Source organism: Melanotaenia boesemani, chromosome 4 (genome assembly GCF_017639745.1).
Source record: "Melanotaenia boesemani isolate fMelBoe1 chromosome 4, fMelBoe1.pri, whole genome shotgun sequence".
Classification (NCBI taxonomy): Eukaryota; Metazoa; Chordata; class Actinopteri; order Atheriniformes; family Melanotaeniidae; genus Melanotaenia; species Melanotaenia boesemani.
In genome coordinates, this window is record NC_055685.1 from 30,128,422 (window position 1) to 30,148,916 (window position 20,495).

Sequence of the window (20,495 nt, forward strand, 5' to 3'; positions counted from 1 at the left end):
AGATGACGTCTAATTTTAGCAAAAGAGCGATCTGATTGGGAAAGAATTCAGGAGGCAGTGACCCACTAGAGCAGACAAAAATAAAATATGGGGGAGTTTTAGTCATGAAGTGGGTGAAATGTGTAATGCCGTTGACCAACGAGGAGGCGTAGTTATATTTAATGCATGTTTACAGACAATTTTACATCACACACAGCTGACAGCAATGTGAAGAGGGTAATTTAATCCTCATAGGCATTTTTAAAATGGGTCACATTGATCAGAGAGCACCATCTGGGGGTGAGAGAGCGTACACACTGATGTACAGAAATGAAAAGATAAACATATAAAAAATGTTAAACAAAGGAACAAAAATCAACAGATTCAGCTTTTTTAATATAAACCTTTTGACTACCAGTTCAGCGACCAATGTGCTGAACCAAACAGTACATACCATGTTGAATTATGAGGATACAAGTACAGCACAGAACAGACTGAGGGCTGACCAAAAGCCTTTGCATCACACATCCTGCTTCATTGTGCAGATTTAAGCTTTATTTGAGCACTTCAAGATAATTACACCATATTTCCTGATGAAGAAAAATGTAAAAACTGCCTTTGTCAAACACAAGATGTTTTAAAGCTTAAAAAATGACCTGCAGAAAAAAAAAAATGTTCTGTCACAAGGCCAAAGGCACCAATGCCCTAAAAAATATAACACTGGTTTTGTATAATGAAAACAATTTGTTCTATCTACATTCAGTCCGTTCGCTTACTAAACAAAAATGATTTTATGCAAAAAGTAAAGGGGTACATGATGAAAAAGACTGAGGTTTTCACTTTTTGAAGACAAATATTGACAACATACATTGACAGCTTGATGTCCCAGTAGCCATCTGCTACCTGGTGTGCATCAGATCCCATGATGGGCCACTGGGTCATTACTGTTTAACAGCGCCCAACACATACAGATGGATTGCAAACACAGTTTTGCTCTTGGGTTTATATCTGAATTTGTGTACATGTTGCCAGGAATCCCACATCAAACATAGGGCTGTATCTGTGAGCTGTGCATGCAGAACACACCTTGTGTTTAATGTGATGATGTCACCACCAGGTCCCACGTCTGCATTTGACTCAAGTACGAATAAATAACATGGCAAATGAATTTGGATGTGATTTAAAGCAGTCCTGAGTTTAATTCTGTGGCTGAACAGCTGTTTAAGATGCATGTAAGTCCAAAGGTACACACACTGGTACACTAATAATCTGTAACATGTTTGTGTGTATGGCTTCGTCTCAGTTCTTCTTTTTGACCCCAGAGGTGCGATTGTTGAATAAGTTGAGGTTTGACCTGCCATTCCCGTTAGCGACTCCGCTGACTGTCACCCCAGGCTGCTGCAGCACTTTGTTCAGAGTGGTTTTCTTAATGGCTGCTGGAGAGATGCGCTCCTGGTCTGCCAGGGACTGCAGCTCCCTGTGAAATGAAGAGAAATGACAACATCAAGTGAAGAGCATCACTGAAGGCGTCAGTTTTCCTTCAACGATACAGCTATAAAGCATAAAGACAGCAAAACTCTAATACACACATATCCAATTCACAATTCAGCAATTGACATACAAATATTTTTATATTTCTTGACTTTTAGAGCTTTTTTTCAGCATGGTATCAGTTTGCTAAAGCCAGATACGTTTAGCATCAATATGTCCTTGAAACAGGAGAATGAAACTGACAATCTGGCTTTAATCTTTGTTTTTTCTAAAGCATATTAAAAAAAATATTTGATAACTTCTAGCTATGATTTGTCTTTAACACACATGTTGATTTAGTTACTTGGAGGTGGTCATTAGGGGAAAAAAAGAAAGAAAAAGGAAAATAACACAAAGGATACAACAAATTTGCGATAAACAACCGTCATCATGAAAATTAATATTAGCTGCAGCCCAGCTCAATTACAGCAGCAGGTGAAGATCTGAGAAACTTCTAAAAGTACAATTTTCATTTTGACAAGCAGCAGTCTCACCGTGTCCTGATGCAGGAAGCCTCTACTGCGTTGATTAAGAGGCTGCGGAAGCCACCGCTCTCCAGGAAGTGCAGGGCGTGGATGGTAGCGCCCCCCGGTGAGCACACGTTATCCTTCAGCTGACCTGGATGCTGTTCTGAGTCCAGAAGCATCTTAGCTGCTCCCTAAAAGAAACGGGAACAAGAAAAACGCTTCATGTACAACACAAGGAACAACTCTTTCTCCTGCTTCTGTATGACTGATCTACACTTCTTTGAATTTATATCCATTCTTCACATTTTATTTCATTTACTTGTTTCAGGATCAGTTTCACAGGTCTACTTTTCCAATTAGCATATTTTTCATTTAATTAGCACATTTATTTCATGACTAACTTTTAAAGGATTTATTATTTAATATTGATTAAATTAACATAACATAAAAGAGGGCTGTAGATGGATGTTTGGACGGTTCCAGTTTTACTAAACTAGTTAGATGTTACCACACCATAGATTTTCCAGAGGTTTAACAAAAAAAATCTTCTATAAAAGTTACACAACACTTATTTATACACAAAACCCAACTGACCAACAGGGCCTGAGCTCCAAGCCTGACAGCGAGTCTTCTGGGTAGACCCATCTTCACTCCTCCGTCTGCCAGAGCATCCAGCGCAGTGAATGCCTGTTAGCAACACAAACTTTTATTTATAAAAATTTCTGTGAATATTTTCCTTCATTTTGCATAAGATGCAGAAAAATACTTCTTTAATAACTATTTGTTTAATATGTGCTTCTGTTAAGGCAGTAAAGAGAGGGGGAAAAAAATCTCTCAAACACTTAAATATATATTTGTTAAATAAAAGCCTGTGTTAAAATTCCCGAGCTCTATGCAGACAGCTGATAAAAACCCCCCAACAGATTTATTTTAATGTCCTCAATTTGCTTAAAGCGGAAGGGACCGATTTGGAAATACATGGATGTTAATGAAAGTCATTACTACAGCTGTGGTATCTCATGTTTTCTAACAGAAGCTTCACTCAGGAAAAAAATATATGGAGAGAGATGCTTTTATCTGTTTCCTTCCTAGTTTCTACTTCAGTTTAAGTCTGAAAACAGAACGTACAATGTTTCAGTTATTTCTTTCATTTTTTCCCCAGTGGCAGAATGATTTCACAGCACACAACTTTAACAGAAAATAAAAATAAAACAAGAACATAGCACTTAATTAGTTGATACTTAATCCAGATTTTTATTTTTTTTAATCACAAGGTTTAAAAATAGAGAGAAAAATCTTACCTAGCAGCTCAACATTATATATAGAGTACTAATCAATATTTAGCTAAATGTCCTTTGATAAGTTATATTTTTAGATCATTTTTGGTCATTTAAAGACGTGTCAGTTTTTTTGGCCAAGAGGCAACCTCCCGCCAGTAAAATGTGAAGATTATGCGGAAGTGCAAAAATTGCAGTTCACCCCTCATCCACTTGGTGCAGGCTCCAAAACAGAGCAAATCCCTGTGGACTCCCATGTTAATGAGACCAAATTCACAGCAGAAATAAACATGTTTAAAGCCTGGTACAAAAAAACCTTTTATGATTAATAGGTCAAGTTTACCTTCATGACAGCTGTGAGGGGGGTGAATTTTTTTTTTTTCTTACTCATCCGTTTGGATGTTATTTAATCTTGAAATTCAGCATAATTAGGGGCGTGTCCTTTTGATTGACAGGTATCCAATATCCGCAGCAAGAAGGGAAAGTGCAGCACAACTGCGGTTTTTAGTCGGCTAATAGTGCGCCATAGCTTTAGCTCGCCTACCTCTATTCGCTGGTTAGCTCACGTTAGATCAGAGTTGGCTCAGTTAGCTCTTAGCTACAGGCAGCTCGGAGTTTGATGGTTGTCAATCATCCACCCCCACCTTCACAGTCCCCCTCTCAGCTCCACCTGTTTGCCCATTTTGGGATTTTCTGGGAATAATGACACGCGTGATGCTGCCAAGATGGCGAGGGTGGGAACCGCCCAATGAGCTTCAATTCAGCTCTTCAGAAACCTAGGGGTGACGTCACGGAGGCTCCGTCCATCTTTTATATACAGTCTATGGTTCTGGCACACACCATATTGTGAGAAGAAGTTTACATTTTTGGTCTTTAGTTTTCCACGTTTCTGCTCTCTAACTTTATGGTTCATGGGAATGATGAGGGAGCCTCCTGTCCTCATCATCCCATCCACTTTGTGTGATTTGCTCAGTTATACTGAGCAAGAGCATCAGAGTATGATGCTACCACCACCAAATAAGCTCAGAGCTCTGTGACTTTCTCCACAGCAAGTTCTGTCATTACAAACATTTTACATTATATTGGCACAGAGAAGCTAGCAGCTGCAGATAATCCTCACCACTAACTGGAGATTACGAGCCCTCAACAACTCAACTAGCCACAGTTAAAGCTGGTGTTTATTATTAACCCAGTATTAATAGAAGGAAAAAGCAAAACATCTAAACTAGTGCAACATATTCATGTTTTTTTCTCCAATATATGTATGCTGTATTTTCATTCTGTCCTGGTAAATCAACAAGACATCATTAATACTCTTTATCCACGATGAGTTGATGCAAACGTCCCTCAGAACTATTTCATCTAACAGTTATATCTGTCCATGAATGTAATACTTTGTCATTTCTTATGATATCTTCCAGACTAAATCAAAGGCTCCAGTTATTCATTCATCTTTGTTTTCTAAAGGAATAATGCTGAAGTTGTGCTTCACAAAGAAAAATACGTGAAACCTAAATGCCATATTCTGACTGATTGATGCTGACAAAACAAACAAAAAAGAGAGGCTTCTTGATCAATCACATAACAATATTTGCCCCAAAAAGCAGCATTTTTTTTTTATTTAAATTGACTTTAGTGGATGACTAAATTAAATAATACAGACACAGATATTAATATTGTGATCTCAAGCTCTAGCAATGCCTGGAAAAATGCATTTAAATGCATTTCAATTCAAAACAGTAGAAAAAGAAGTTTCGAGTACTTTAACTTGCAGCTCTGGTTGTTCTCTAAGAATCTACAACATGTTAAAGTACTTTTAACTTTTTAAATGTTTTCCTCCACACTCTTCGTTAAAAGGCATTAATATCTGATGGTAAATCATGGCGGGATCAGCCGGTGTCAGCATTGCACGTTTCACTTTCAGTCATGGAGCTCTGACTGTAGCTAACCGGGTGCAGCGTTAAGACCGAGGCTGTGTGTTCCTCTGGACGGGGGAGGGGCCTGCGGCAGCACCCAGCACTCATTGAGAAGAAGTAAACGTGTTTGCTTTAGTACTTTTACGCCATTCTCCAAAAGTTTCCAATAACACCAGAAAAAGTCGCTAGATTTGTCAGTTTGCCATAATTTTTTTTGTAATTATTAATTGTTAACGTTTTAAAATCCCACCCCTAAAAAAACACAAATGAATGAATGAATGAATGAATGAATGAATGAATGAATGAATGAATGAATGAATGTGATCAGTCCTGCGTTGTTAAAGTAAGTCTCAGTGGCTCTCTGAGGGTAATCTAAAAACTGAATAAATGTAAAAAAGATAAAGTGATTGCTAGATAACACAAACTTTGACCAAATCCTTTGATAAAATGTTGTAATCACTGTATTGATAAAGACTCATCATTCTTAACATCATAGACAATACTTACATAGGCAGGACCGCTGCCACTCAGACCAGTGACAGCATCAATCAGGTCCTCCTCCACCTCTGTGCAAAAACCCACACTGGCCATCAGCTGCTCCAGTAACTTGCCGTCTTCCACCTTGAATAACCACAAACAGCTGAATAAAAATGCATTTAAAAAAAAAAACAAAAAAAACTCTCTTTCAGCTTTACTCGTTACAATTTATCAGATAATCTGAAATGCACCATTAGTCTCTACTGAAACCATTTTATAAATTAGTGAATTGTGATTTTATATTTCTCGATTGATCCTTCTTTACCTCTGCATGTGTCCCAGTGGCATACACTGTTGCTCCTTCCCTCACAACCACTGGGGTATTTGTCATACACCTCATGACTTTAGGAGCTGAACGGTATTGAAGCAGCTTCTGTAAATTTATAAACGGGCAGAGAAGTTACAGTTTACTTTCACCTGTCCTAATTTAACTCATTTTGATAAAGTAATGTAGAAAAACTATGCTTGTTAAAAAGGGCTTGAACAACAAAATCATTTAACACTTTTAAATCATATTCAAATCCATATCAGATGGAAACTGTGAGCAAGGTTTACCTTCTCTATGGAGCTGATGGTAACACCTGCAGCACAAGAGACGATAAGATGACGGTCCTCTATGTCTGGCCCAATCTCATCCAGAACAAAGGGGATAATGTGGGGCTTCACAGCCAAAAAGAGCACATCACTCTTGTTGACAGCCTCTTTGTTGCTGGTTGTCAGAGTCACCCCCATTTTCTACAGGAAAACAAGAAACTAAAAAATGTTAAACTAGAGAGGAAAGGAGGCAAACAGGTGTTTTTTTTTTTTGTTTTTTTTTTTAAACAGGAGCCTGCAATTATAATACATTCTTCAACAAGTGCACACACAATTCCTTCCCGTCTCCAGACACACATAACTCCTTACCCTGAGCCCGGTCACTGTAGGCAGGTCCGTGTCTGGGGAGCTGGCTGTAATCCGGTGTGCCGCTATCACACCTGGTGAGGAAAAATGTCACTTGCGTCAACATCAGCTTATTAAGATTTGGTGAGTGAGATAAAAGCCTTTCTAGAAGCTCTTGTGACATAAATTTCATCAACACAAGTCCTGCAGGTGGCAGTGTACGTTCCAAGTGTTGTAATCAAGTTGACTTAGTGACCTGGTTATGGATGAGCCTGGGTTTATTTTCATTGAGAAAAAAAAAATGCAACAGACAAAAGGGATGAGAAAACAGAACCCCATAAACACACATTTTGAGGAGACATTTACAGGAGAATATTATCAATGTAAATGCAGAAATCATGTACTTTATTCCAACAAGAACTAAACAAGGAGAGATCGAACCCTCGTGTCTAACAATATATGCATTTTCTTAAAACACACCTGAAAGTCTGCTGTTGACAGCATGCAAACTTAGCTCTGAAAATACTCATTTCAGAAGTGGATAAGGAATAACATTTATTACGTTCTGTAAAACTTCCATCTTTACCAGAAAATTATATCAGACTAAATATAAATAAGAGCCATAATTTTGGCTTCAGTTATGTTTGTGTTGATAAATTTACATAGCTCCATGATGCTCTTAATAACAAAGTGTAGGCTGCTATGCATGAGGTTATATTTCTAAGTAAGAGACTAGAATAATATGCACACGTTGCCTGGCAATAACCTGCCAGTGACGTTCTCATCTCCCAGTTGTCAAACTTAATAAACTGCATGGTTAAGAATAGTAAAAATATATCAGTGAAAAGTAGGCTTCAAATATACCCTGTGATCTGCAAGTGATGCTGCTTCCAGCTATTTGCAGTTAGTGGATCTCCTAGATAAGAAACAGCTCTAATGGGTATTAAATAAGGAAAAAGAAGAAAATACTTAAGTAAGTTTCTAAATTAATTAATGTGCAGCACATGTTACCTGCAGCAGTGAAACCCTTCACCAGGGCATGAGCCAACTGGCCTGCTCCAATGAATCCAACACTCATCCTGCCAGATGATGTGGCGTTTCTGATCTGTTCAAAACAGACAGAAAACTCTCATTTATGTCAGTTTACAAAAACATAGGAGCAAATCTAATGTGCTAAATTAACTTCACATGGTACTATTAAAATAAAGAGGAACTCTTCACACTAAGCAACCTGTTTAAGTGTGAGCTCATCTTAAATTCATTTTAATCTTTTGATAGAGGAAACCTGTGTTGTATAACACTACTTAATACTAGCATTTAAACAGTAACAGCTGTTTCCCCTTTTAACGCCGTTTTATACAAGCTAGAACTATTTGTCTTTTAGGACAATGGCAATAATATGCTAGTAGCCGGTGGTCGGCTAGCTTTATTAGCCTGGTTTTATAAATTAATGGGATAATACAAACACAGCGATATCTTACCCAAGATGTTGCAGCAAAAACTCCTGCGTTAACAAAAAAACTAACTGACTGGTCAGAATAAAAAATAAACAAAAAAACGGGGGGGAAACACCTCTCGTGTCAACGTGGCTTCCTTTTACTTTACTCCCATGTGTGCTGTGGCAAATGATAGACAAACATCCTGTCCAATTACATTAGACATGGTCCAGTATCCGACCAATTATAAACTAGTTTACAAAAGGTGGGCGGAGTTTACCGAGCGTCACGTCCAGTTGCATCATTCCTCTAAGTTCAAGCATACAGGATACAGTTGGGGATATAGGTCAAGTATAAGGACGGTGAATTGGAAAGTAGGTCATGTTTATAGTATAATGTACAGAAATATATAGCAGCAGCTCAGACCTTGACTGACAAAAATGAAACTATCCTCTCGACCTTAATTGTGAGATACGGGGCTGAGAGAATTTTATCTTGAGACATGTAATACCAAACATTCATTTTACAAATTATTTTTTATTAACAATAATGCAAGGAGATATCATATTAATATACAGAGAATAATTTTTCTAATAAAAAAAATGTAAGCAAAAACAAATAAATATGTTAAGAATAGAGTGAATATGTGAACAAAAATCAACAGAACCACTTGAATCACAATGGAATATGCAAACTAAATAGCAGTCTATCATAAATGGATAAATTATGAACGATGGTTGACATTCCTGGAATTCATATTAAACTTCACCTAAACAAGGTTTTAAAAACTAGATATTCTTTCATGTACACAGGCCAAGTACCTCTGTTTTGTGCCACCAATATTTTTAATTAATTTAATTAAATTTTTTATTAATTTTTCATTTTTATATTATTAAAATTTGAGAGCTAATGTAAAAAGTTCATTGCATATTGAAATGAAGCAAATGTGTTAAGTTTATTACATATCTTTCATGTTAGTGCACATTAAACAATGTGTACAGAATTTATCTATATTTTAATCACTTTTACCTTCTCCAACCAGCTTCAACATTCTGTTGCTTTAATTTGAATGATTTATGGTAGTTCAGTAGTGCACGACTAATATTATAACATACAAGGGAACCATAGCATGAAAGGAATTTAAGTATATTTTGCTGATGATGCATTTCCCTTCCCCAAGAGTTGAAGGTTACCTCCACTGCTGTTGGTCAGCATGATGAGAACTCAGAATGAGAATTACTTGATGGTACAACACTTTTATCTTTACATGACACATCAAACAATCAATATAGGTTGTAGAACATCAGATTAAATATTCCTGAAAGATCTAATAAAACACAGCTGTTTTATATATATCAGTACATTTTTTATAGTAGAAACTTTGTCCTATTTTATGCAATTCTTCAATTTACATGGGAACTGGGTGAACCTTTCTACCATAAAGATGTCCATTATTGATGAAAGGCCTTGAAATTTCAATCTGAATAAGCAAAACATTTCACATTACTGCAACTAGTTGTGAATTTGAATTTAAACAAGGGGATTGTTATTTTGGCAGGAGACTGAAGAACTGTGCTTTTTTTTATCCTTTCAGATTTAACAGAATTTGAAGTAAAGTTGAGTCAGATGCAGTATGCACTAATGAGCTGTGGAATATGAATGTAGTTTAGCTGCCAATCCCTTGTTAGTTCACCGTGCATACCCTCAGAATTAGCATTGAACCTGGCCTTTAACCATCAGTTTGATTCAAAAAATCTCTCCTGTGCACATTTTAATAGACTGACTCGCTCCTTATCCAACTATCTGTCTCTCTTTCTTTGATGCTTCTCTTGCCATACCATGCCATGCCAGGCTAAATTTACACTACACAGAGGAAGTAGTATGTCCCTCTTGCTGGACTACATTTAGTTTATTTTATCTCTGGAATTCAGAGTGAGGGATTGCGTATGCTCCTGTCTATATATATAAAGCAGAATGCAAGGCCTGAGGTTGAGCTCTGAAAGCACCAGCTGTTTGGATCCTTGATCTCTTCAGTCAGCTGGTTAGTGATATAGTAGCCCATTATAAGTACAAAAACAAAAGCAACTAAATCAGTTAATTCAGTTTCATGACAGCTTTATCTCCATGATGTTATAAACAGGCAGTATTTATGCTTGAGTCTAAGTGATCAGAAATACAGGATACTGGCTTCTGAATTTGAAGAAAAAACCCAACAAACGGAGGCACAAAACTCATAATTCAACTAGATATTTATGGGAAACCAAGTAGCAGCACTAAGAATGAAAAGGATCTGAGAAATGCTGACAATGATCTGACAAAGAAAAACAGAAAATCAAGATTAATAGACACTTTGATTTGCAATGTGTTGGTAAAAAGTCCATATAAATAAAGATTGATTGATATATACAAGGAGAGAGGATGAAATTAAATACATGTTAGCTAATTAGATATATGGAGCTTAGAGGGAATCAAGGGGCTATGATAGAAAACAACAGGAACTGAAAAAAGGAACTAGGGTCAAAAAAGTTATATGCTATCACTTTCTCTAAAGCTCTTTTACTTTATCTCAATACCATGGGGTTAAAGAAAGATGGTGGGAAAAATTTACAAATAGATGTGGAAAAAAAATGCTACAATGAGAATTAATATACACTTATAATAAACTGTGATGTGGATCTGGAGTACTCAAACAGCAGCTATTCAATAAATATCCCAGAAAAAGTGCTTTAGATACCATGTCTATTATAGTCTTGTCACAAAGTTCCTTAATACAATTTATGGATATTAAGATCAGGTTAATTACTGGAGGGAAGTGAAGATGGAAACTCAAATGAAAACTAAGATACTCAAGTCCTGGGCTTTTGAGAACAGTGTGAGGATCTAAATTGGGAATTCCCAAATAATACAATATGAAACAACCTTCATCCTGAGTCTAATATTTTCCCTTAAAGACATTCAGATCTGTGAAAAAAAAAAAACAAGAAATTGAGAGCCATGATGGAAATCCTCATACGACGAACAGGTCATCAATGGAAGTCACCCTTTTAATGACATTTACGTGACATCTTGGTACAGATTTACTTCTTATAGGAAGCCGGGAAAGGAGAGCTGGAACACACTTTGATCTACTGAGACTAAAGATTCAGACTCTGAGAAAATTTAACTCAACATTTGGCAAAACAAATGTTGACTTAAGAGCTGCAGGGGGGGAAGCTGATATCAGCAGCAAGCGCCATCAGAGATTAGTCACCACAGCAAACCAGCCATCCCCTGTCCAGTCCCCTGTGGGAAAATCAGGAGGGGACAGCTATGATAGACACTTGTCGCAGCTCATCTCTGTCAGAGTTCGTACACTGCTATGTTTAAGACAGAGACCGGCAGGGAGAGACAAGGAAAATGAAAGCAGCTGCTACATGGTGGTCTACAGAGGAGTACGGATCAGAGCTGCAGACTGCTCTGTGGTAACACTTTGAGTAGTTTCCTCTGTCATACTTCACATTTCATTCTGGAAATACTGGCTGCTTCCAAAGATCTTGTCATCTGAAAATAGAAGCACTTGGAGAGCACAGACCTCGCCAAGCCATTGTCATTTTTTTCTCATTATTTTTGTGTTAGAAGAACTAGTGATAAAATAATCCCTGTCTGTCTTCCTATAGTAAAGAATCTTTTAAACGGTGAACTGGATCACCCCCAAAATCTAAGCACTTGTTCTATATTCCATTACTGAGATTTACTGAAAATCTAATCAAAATCCATCAATAACTTTTTGAGTTATGATGCTAACAGACAGACAAACCAACACCACTGAATACAAGACCTCTGCCTTGACAAGACTGGAGGATCAGAACTCTACTATAATACAAAGTTATCTATTACTTCTAAAACTATCACCGTTTTCAAAACCCTTCCCATTTGCTTTCTTATTAGTTACTTGTATTCACGTATTTATATAAAAAGACAGAATCTGTATACAGCATCTCTTGAAATCCCACAGTGATGCTCTCTGCATTCTTGGATACAAGAGCAGCCAGCTGGTGTTGGATTAGCTGCTGAGCACTAAGACAGTTTTGCAGGATTTATATTGTGCCACATTTATAGTACCCACAGATGTGACAGGAAGCCTCAATGATCCTAGATTAAGGAGTAGAGATTCACTGAGATGACCAATGCATAAAGGAAGGATGGATACAAGGTGACTGGTATGATGTGTGAGACAGAAATGTGTTGAAACCAAGCAAGAGAGAAAGAGAGGGTGTGATTTTACAGGAGACCCAAGAGAGACTAAGCAGATCAGAGCTCTTCTTCTGTTTGATTCCTGTGAAAGACCCCTATCTCTCCTTCCATACTGCCTGAAGGTGCAGAGATGAAGTATTTGAAAGTCACACTGTCTTGCAGCACAGTGATAAGGAACTTGAAATAGTCCAGGTCAGAATCTCAGAAAGATGACGCTGAGATGATAAAAAGAAAACCAGCACATTTTCTGCTCCATACACTCCATTGTCAAATGGTAAAATAATGTTGGTTGTTTCTTTGTAATAATCCATATGAAAAGATCCTACATGCTTTATTATTAGATTGTTTTTTTAAGTTCTTTGATCTGTCGAGAAAACTCTTTAGTGCCCTGGCCCTGTCCCATCATTGGATTTGTGGTGAACTCACCAGATTCTTTAAGTCTTCTGAAAAATAACTTTTCCAATTATATCCAAAGTAAAAAAAAAACCTTCATGATGTGCCTTCTTCTTTTTATTATCACAGTCCACATCAGTGGAACTGCAGACCTGAGGGAAGCGGAGAGGGTTGATAATTTTTAAAACAAATCTTTTTGGCTTTTATCATAGTCTCTGTGTCTGGTTTCAAATAAAATTTTAGTATACTTGATATTTTCATTTATTTTTATTCTACAGACTGTTATATTTATTCGTTTAATTCCAAATGTATGGTCACTTTATTTTATTTTATTTTATTTTATTTTATTTTATTTTATTTTATTTTATTATTTAAAGTTTGATAATTTTACATTTCTGAATCTAACTCCAGTGTTTCCTCATTACAAATCTAAAAGATTTATTACAACTGTACATGATTGTGTTTCTTCCAATTTTCAGTCTCCTGCTGTAGGTTTTATTTTCATTATATTTTAGTTTTTCATTCACAACATAAAACTTAAACACTTTGTGCTTGGAGCTAGGTTGGGGTAGGGTAAAGTGGGGGTTGGTAGTTGGTGTTGGGAGGCATCTTTTCTAATATTTATATTTACTATCTAGCCTTTATATTTACAAAAAATATTTTAAGCATTTTTCTTCAGATGTTTAATGCTCAACTAGCTTAGTGCTGCCATGTTTTTGGTGCTGGATAAGTGTGATACTGTTAACTTTAAAAAGCATTTTTAATGGACAAGAATGACTGCAACACCTTAAAAAGTTGTTCAGGCAAGATGGTTTATTTTAGTGAAAAAAAATCACAAACAGTGCACTCTATAAAAATACCATTAAGAACTGCCAGAGAAAAAAGCAACTTACTTTCTGAGATTTGCCCTGTAATTTAAGGACATATGAGGTCACTTGTACAATCTTCTGTGTGAACAGAAAAAACATTCCCAGGTCAGACTGACCATGTACATACTGTGCAATTTTGGAGGTTGTGTATTTTCAGATGTGGTAACTTGAACTGCAGTTTATCTGGACAAAATACAGGTAAAAGAATCTTGTTTTTCTTTTTCTTTTTTTTTGTGTGTATGAAAGAAACATACAGAAACAAGAAACATTGGAAGGTTTAAAAACACCAACCTCCCATAACTGCTGTGTCATAGCTCCAATATAAGTGCAGATGGTTCATATTTATTTTTGGCAGCCTGGGTAAAGTTTGAGAATTGCCGGGTGTGGGGTTTGCAGATGGCAGAGATACCACACATGCCAAAGCCAGATATACTTTTACATATTATCTTTAAAGAAATACTTATAGCAAGTCAGCATGTGTTATGCTGCGGATAAGGAATACTGGAAGTGTGTTTTCTTATGAGGATTTGCCAAGACATACCAGAGGGTCCTAGCAGCTTGGGTGAGGCTGGCTCACAGGGAGGACGGTCATTTAAAGACATGGGGTGTCACTTTAGTGGGGTGTGTCAAGGGGGAAATGGAGGTGAAATTCTTTATGGTCCTTTGAATCCAAATTTGATGCATCTCAACTGCAGTGATGTCCTGAAACCATGATCTTTAATGCATTACCGTGTCTGTCTTTCAGTTTGTATTGTCTTAAAATAGAAAAATAAATTTACAAACAAAACCATGAATCATAAAGTAAATCAATTACTTAAACCTTTTAAGCCAGAAATGCTTAAAGATGCTATATCTATACTATATATGTGGTGCTATACCCGTGGGTGAGAGGGCAAATGTGAGGAGACAAATCTTATCCTCTGGGAGTAAATCAGATCTGCCATATACAGTCCAAAATTGATGCAGGAGAATACAGCCACCACAACTTTGCTGTCCCATGGACACTTCCCCTGTGGACACGATGATGGTCTCCAAGGTGAGCCATACTTAGAGTCAAAGCAGAACACTGGCCACACAACAGAAGCACTCAGGTAAAGCAGTACTTCCAGGAGTGTGCACACCACCACAAAACGGTCAAAGGGCATGCAGCGCACAGTCTTGGTCCGTTTGCACACAGTCATTATGACAACCAGTGTTGTCAGAGCAAAACAGAAAGCATAGACGACAACGCAGTAGATTGTGGCAGCATAAAGGGAGTACTGACTCCCATTGGCCAGAGCTCCAAAGATGATACAGGCTACAAAGCCTTGAACGACTTTAAGAAGACCAGGGACGGTGGCCATGTAGCCCACCACAATCTGGCCTGGCTTGGCCCGACACAAAGCCACTTCTGCACCGTAGGCCAGAGTACCCAGGATGGAGCAGACAGTGACAGCAATGCGGAAGTCTCGGACATCACAGCCGGCGTAAGGACACTCAGATTGGACAAAGAACAGCGGGTAAACCACAGACGCTGTCACATACCTGCAGGAGACAAACAAACAAACAATAAATAAAAAAATAAAAGGGATCACAGGGATTTACATTTTTATGTATGATTAAATTATCTAAACTCAACGGTCCATGTACGGACTTAAAGGTATAGACCTTTCAGATAGCAGAGGGTTAACATGCAGGAAGAAAGTCATAAATTCTTGAATTAATTCTGGAGTCATAAAACCAATTATTTAAAGATTCCTGAAGTTCCTGTGTCATAACACCTGATCTGACTTAGGATGGGTGAAAACCCCTAGATTTAAGAAGCTTTAACAGACCAAAGCAATAGATACAAGTAGAGTGAAAATTGAGATTTTTATCTCTCTTAAGAGGCTGGAAACGCATTTGGAAAGTCCGGTTTGTGGTTACATGCTATTTGTTGGCTACACTTGCAACCACAGAGGGAGCCATCTTGTGTGCAGTTGACCAAGTGCACATCAGATAAACCAAGGAAATGGTTTTATACTCATATCAAAGGACCTTAACAGCACATTAATTGATTGGGGACTTGTGTGCTGTTTTATTTACTCATCCGTCTTGTGTCTAAGTTAACTACAAGTGATGTTCACTCATCCAGGTATTTGCCAAGTTAGCTAACAATGCTATGTTCACTCATCATGCTAGCTAGAGCATCATTAGCATCTGTTCAAAGTAGCACCTCATGTTTTTAGTTTCCTTCAATATCATTTCAGTTCAGTTTGCTGTTAACCAGTGGCTGGGTATTTAGCTCTATAAACAGACATCTGTTCATGAGCTTCTGTTAGCAAAGAACAAGTTTTTAGTTCTGGACGTTTACAGGTTTGTTATGATTTGGAATCAAAGTATTGATCACCTCTGAGCATGCTTTGTGATACAGGTAAGGTAAACAGATTGGAGAGCAACAGAAGAAGAATCACTTAGCAAAAACTAATTTTGGAACAATCACCAACATTTTAATGACAATTTAGGTTTTGGTTTGCTTTTTTAATTTTTACATTCATCTGCAGCATCAGCTTTTAAGGTCCAGACTTCACAAGGAGCTGTTCTTCACCAGCTATTGCCCCAAGACACAAAGTCACAAGATAATGTAAAATTGCCTCTTTGGATACCAGAGAATGAGTTGGTGTTTCATTAGTTTAGAAGAAAATGGATCATCATTCATGAGGACGTTTGACCCAAAGATGTTTTCTGTATATCCACTGGCTACAAAGGAATCCCTAAACAACTGGTTTTGACCCCAGAGGCTAAATCATTACATAGTAGTTGTTAGGGTCTTAAACTGATAAATTTTCTGGTTCATTGACCAGCTGTGAGCAAATTGTCTGCTTTATGGTGCTGGTTAGATAGTGTTCACAGGTTTTATCAGAAGTATAGCTGGGACAGAGGCTATAAGCTGCTTGAAAACTCAAATACAGAGCAGACTAAAACTGTACGATTGCAGCTTGTACAATCAAACAATTCGTAAAAAAAAAAAATTAAATAAATAAATAATAATAATAATATTAATAATGGTTCATAGAGCTAAGAAGCACGGCTGAAGTTTGGGAATTTAAACTTCAGCAGTTCATCAAATATTGATTATATAGCTGAGGAGCAGAGTTACACCTGGCAATGTGACTTACATGAGTGCTGCAAAGGCAGCACATGTGACCGTGAGGTTGTCCCAGGATATGGACAGGCAGCTGTAGAGACGAGTGGCATCCAGGAAAAACACCACGACTGTCATGGCAAAGCAGCAGCACCAAGCTGCCATGCAGAACACACCGTGTGAACCGCTGTAGCCGGCGCTGTGGATTACCATGGCAATCACAGAACAGCCCATAGCTAACTGACAGAAACGGGCAGCACCCAGAGCTGAGCACAGTGCATTCTTGTTGAGGTACGGACCACCCTGAGAGTCCATGACTGTTAAGATTTAGATTTCCTTCAGGGTCTTAAAGAGATATTAGACATCCACAAACGGTTCACGGTTTTAGATTTTTGCTCAGGTCCAGCTTTCCAATGTTTTCTTCACAAGCATGTGGCAGAATATCCGGATTCATAGGTCCTCTCTCAGTTGTGTTCATCAGAGTCTTATTTCTGTGTTGATGAATCAGAGCAGGTCACCAAGTACGTCAAGCACGGGAATTGCGTCTCTGAGATCTTCTGTCAGAGCTTGAGCTGGGCCAGCTGACTAACTCCTCTCAGCTCACACTTTACTCTCATTCACAAGTACCCAAAAATTCTTTGTAGATTCTGTCAACAGATTGTGTTGAGTCCTCTGAGATACAGATGCTAAGCATCCACGTCAGAGCCTGGCCCAGAACAACCCCTCAGCTGAGTGGTTTTTGTGAATCCTTGTGAATCATTTAAACTGATTCTCATCTTCTTACTTTCCTTCTGACACACACTCCTCACACACTTTCTCCTTCCTCTCTGTGCTTTGAGGTGGGGGTGCTGTTTGTCAGTCAGACCAGAATGGAAGTTATTTGGGGTTGGGCTGTCACCACGTGAGCATTGGAGGTTTATGTTCTCGTGGTTGGGTGTGCAGTGGAGGCATGCAGCCACATTACAGACCCTGAGACTCAAATCAGGATCAATAAGTTTTTTAGTTTGTTCTTTTTGTTTGTCCTTTCATTATGTTTCTCATTGGAAAACTATTTAATGGCATAAATACATGCAGAAGCAATAAGAAGCTGCAGAGTCACATTATTAAATTACACATGCAAAGAAAAGAAATCTGAAAAATCATCTAAATTATTTAGGTTACTTCATTAACTATTCTAGTTTTACAGGGCTATTTTAAGATCCCTCTGAACAAACTTTTTTTTAAGTGTTGCTGGAATTAAAAATATATTTAAAACAGCAACAAAATAAGTCGATTCCAGCATTTGAAATGATATTTTTGTATATTTGGCTACAGGGGAGGTGGTACAAAATCAAAAGAAGATGCATTATTACTTTATTGATAATAACAATTGATAGGCTCACATGGATTGTTTTTCACTATCTTATTTCAGGTCTCCTCACTCCTGGTTTGACTTTGAAAAATGGCTCCTTTTAGGAAGCCCTGCACAAAATGGAAGCATGAGACATATAATAACAAATATAGGTCTGAAAAATGTAAAACCAAAATGAGAGAAAAAAAAAGCTAAATATTAATGACATATAAAATAATATGGGGTAATAAGACTGAACATACCAGTTAAATCTAACATTTAAACCCTGTGTTTAACAGCAACGTATTAACTTCAGGGCTATCTTTTATCCAGGTCTGAGTGCAATCAAACATTTAAAAGATTTCTCATAGTTGACCAGAAATCAGATGTGATGACAATGTGTTTGAAATAAACAGATCCATTTCTTTGGTTAATTTTTTTCTAACTACAGTTAAAGACACATGTTTATAGGATATGAAGAAACACTTTCATAACCATAACAAAGCCCAGTTAAGCTAAAACTTTGTTTCATAACATATGGTTAAAATCGACAATGAAGGTGAACATCTCATCAAACCATATGCCTAGATATTTATAGAAAGTCATTCTGTAAATAAATTTTATACATTTTTGAATACCAGGATCAGCTTCCGTAAAACAAAAACAAGCAAAGTACTTGGTCTTTTTTCTAATTGGGGACTTTAATTTTAGCATTGAAAAGCATGCTACTATCTGGCTTAAAGAAAGGCTCACTGTTCAAAGAACTGTGTCATCAGCATACAAATGTAACTTAGCTGGGGAAAAATGAAATAACAGTGGGGCTACAATATGTTCTTACTTAACTTTGGTCACTTTGAGATGGGCTGATGTATAATTTTCTACAAAAACTGAAAACACAACTCGACTGAAATTTGCCAAGAATAGGTCTATAAACTGTTTCAACTGGTCATTAATTTTATACAAATAACAGACTCATTTCAAATTCAGTGTCACTACCTGATTCAGAATGCAACATTTTCATTCACTATGTAGTTCAAATTATTTAAACAATACATGTGAGGAAGAAAAACAAAAACAAGAAGTTATCTTAAAAAAAAAAAAAAAAAAAAGTGATGTTGAGCATTTCATTTAGAAAATATCCAATTTCCGTTTAGACAGGGGATGTGGTGTCTATGATTTCTAAAAAGAATTTAACATTTCCATTCATCTGTCCACAGAGTAGTTTCCCCCTTTGTCTCATTAGATAAACTCCAGAGACTCTTCCTCATTAAGGTGCTCCTTTTATACCCAATAATGTCATTAGCTGCAAAATGTTTTTCCAGCTTTTTCTATTTGGTACCACATACTTTTCCAGCCTTCTTGTTGTTACCATCAAATTCAAGACGTGCTGTTATTTTTCATGAAATATTCAAATGTCTTGCTTTCATCACTTTCTATGTTTTACCATGGATAAAATCTAAGTTTATGAATCTTGTGATTCAACACATTTTTACATTTTAACACAGCATCATTATACAAATGATGATCATAATATTGATTATCACAAAAATAAACAGCATATTAAACAGAAGCAAACAATTATCTGCTGCATCATTTGCAGTCAGTTTACAATAGAGAAAATGGCACAAAATACAGGTTCTCAATCAACATTGAGGTGCTTGTTAGTTGGCTGGTTTCAGGAAACATGTAGACATATTTCACAATTTCCTTTTCAAGACAAGAAGCGCCAGCAATATTTGACCTAGCTGTGTGCCCCTCCTTTTATTTGTACAGTATAAAATATTATCTATGCAAACAAGAACATAAAAGAAAACCTATGTTGCTGCATTTACCAGCTGTCTAATATTTAATCCAACCTGTTTAAAAGGAAAGGATCTCATTTAAAAACATGCTTCCTCATTCCATTTGTTTTGTGTCTCAGTAGTAAAGGCCAAGAAGTCCAGGCAGGACACATGCAAGGAAAATAGAGACATTTAACTTTTGTTTGACTTCAAGCTGTATATTCAGCTACCTGGTGAATAAAAAAGGCTCTTCTCTCTTTTTTGTAGCTGTTTTATTCTACTATAGCTCCTTTTTTTCAACAAGGTTTTATAAGTTGAAATTAAATAAGACTAAGTGAACAGAAAACTGAAAAAAAAAAAAATATATATATATATCAGTTTAATGTCTTGATGTTGCCCCTCTACAACCAACTTACTACTAGACTAAATATCACACATGTTCTCAGGTCTCTGTCTCCACCTGCTGGTGTGAGACCTGTCACAATTGTTTTCTACTGTTATGGGACGTTTCAGCTTAGTCAGAAGACAGAAGAGATAAAATTAAATAAAAATACTTTATTGATCCCAGACAGAAACTGCAATCTAAGGTTTATCTCAATTTTAAGATCATTTTAAAGACAATCTAAATCTAAATTTTCAATCTAAACATCTAAAGTTATAGTGCTCCAAAGACCTTTTTGATTATGAATTGCACATTTTTTCTTTGTAATTAGTTTTACGACTTCTCGACAAGACTTTGAATTCTCAAAATTAGATGAGGAATTT

At 36.9% G+C, this 20,495-nt stretch overlaps 2 protein-coding genes across 2 annotated transcripts; both read right to left on the reverse strand.

Moving 5' to 3' along the window:
- Nucleotides 1–356: 356 nt before the first annotated feature.
- Nucleotides 357–8,214, reverse strand: pycr1b (pyrroline-5-carboxylate reductase 1b). Its single transcript, XM_041983629.1, has 9 exons — nucleotides 8,067–8,214; nucleotides 7,597–7,690; nucleotides 6,610–6,680; nucleotides 6,262–6,441; nucleotides 5,972–6,079; nucleotides 5,677–5,790; nucleotides 2,571–2,663; nucleotides 2,004–2,167; nucleotides 357–1,456 (listed from the first exon to the last, which is right to left on the reverse strand). The coding sequence occupies exons 2-9, from the start codon at nucleotides 7,661–7,663 to the stop codon at nucleotides 1,279–1,281; spliced, it is 975 nt and encodes a 324-aa protein (XP_041839563.1). The 5' UTR covers nucleotides 7,664–7,690; nucleotides 8,067–8,214; the 3' UTR covers nucleotides 357–1,278.
- Nucleotides 8,215–14,388: 6,174 nt separating this feature from the next.
- On the reverse strand, nucleotides 14,389–17,017 carry LOC121638776 (myeloid-associated differentiation marker-like protein 2). The gene is made up of 2 exons (XM_041983752.1): nucleotides 16,654–17,017; nucleotides 14,389–15,040 (listed from the first exon to the last, which is right to left on the reverse strand). The coding sequence occupies exons 1-2, from the start codon at nucleotides 16,932–16,934 to the stop codon at nucleotides 14,389–14,391; spliced, it is 933 nt and encodes a 310-aa protein (XP_041839686.1). The 5' UTR covers nucleotides 16,935–17,017.
- Nucleotides 17,018–20,495: the final 3,478 nt, after the last annotated feature.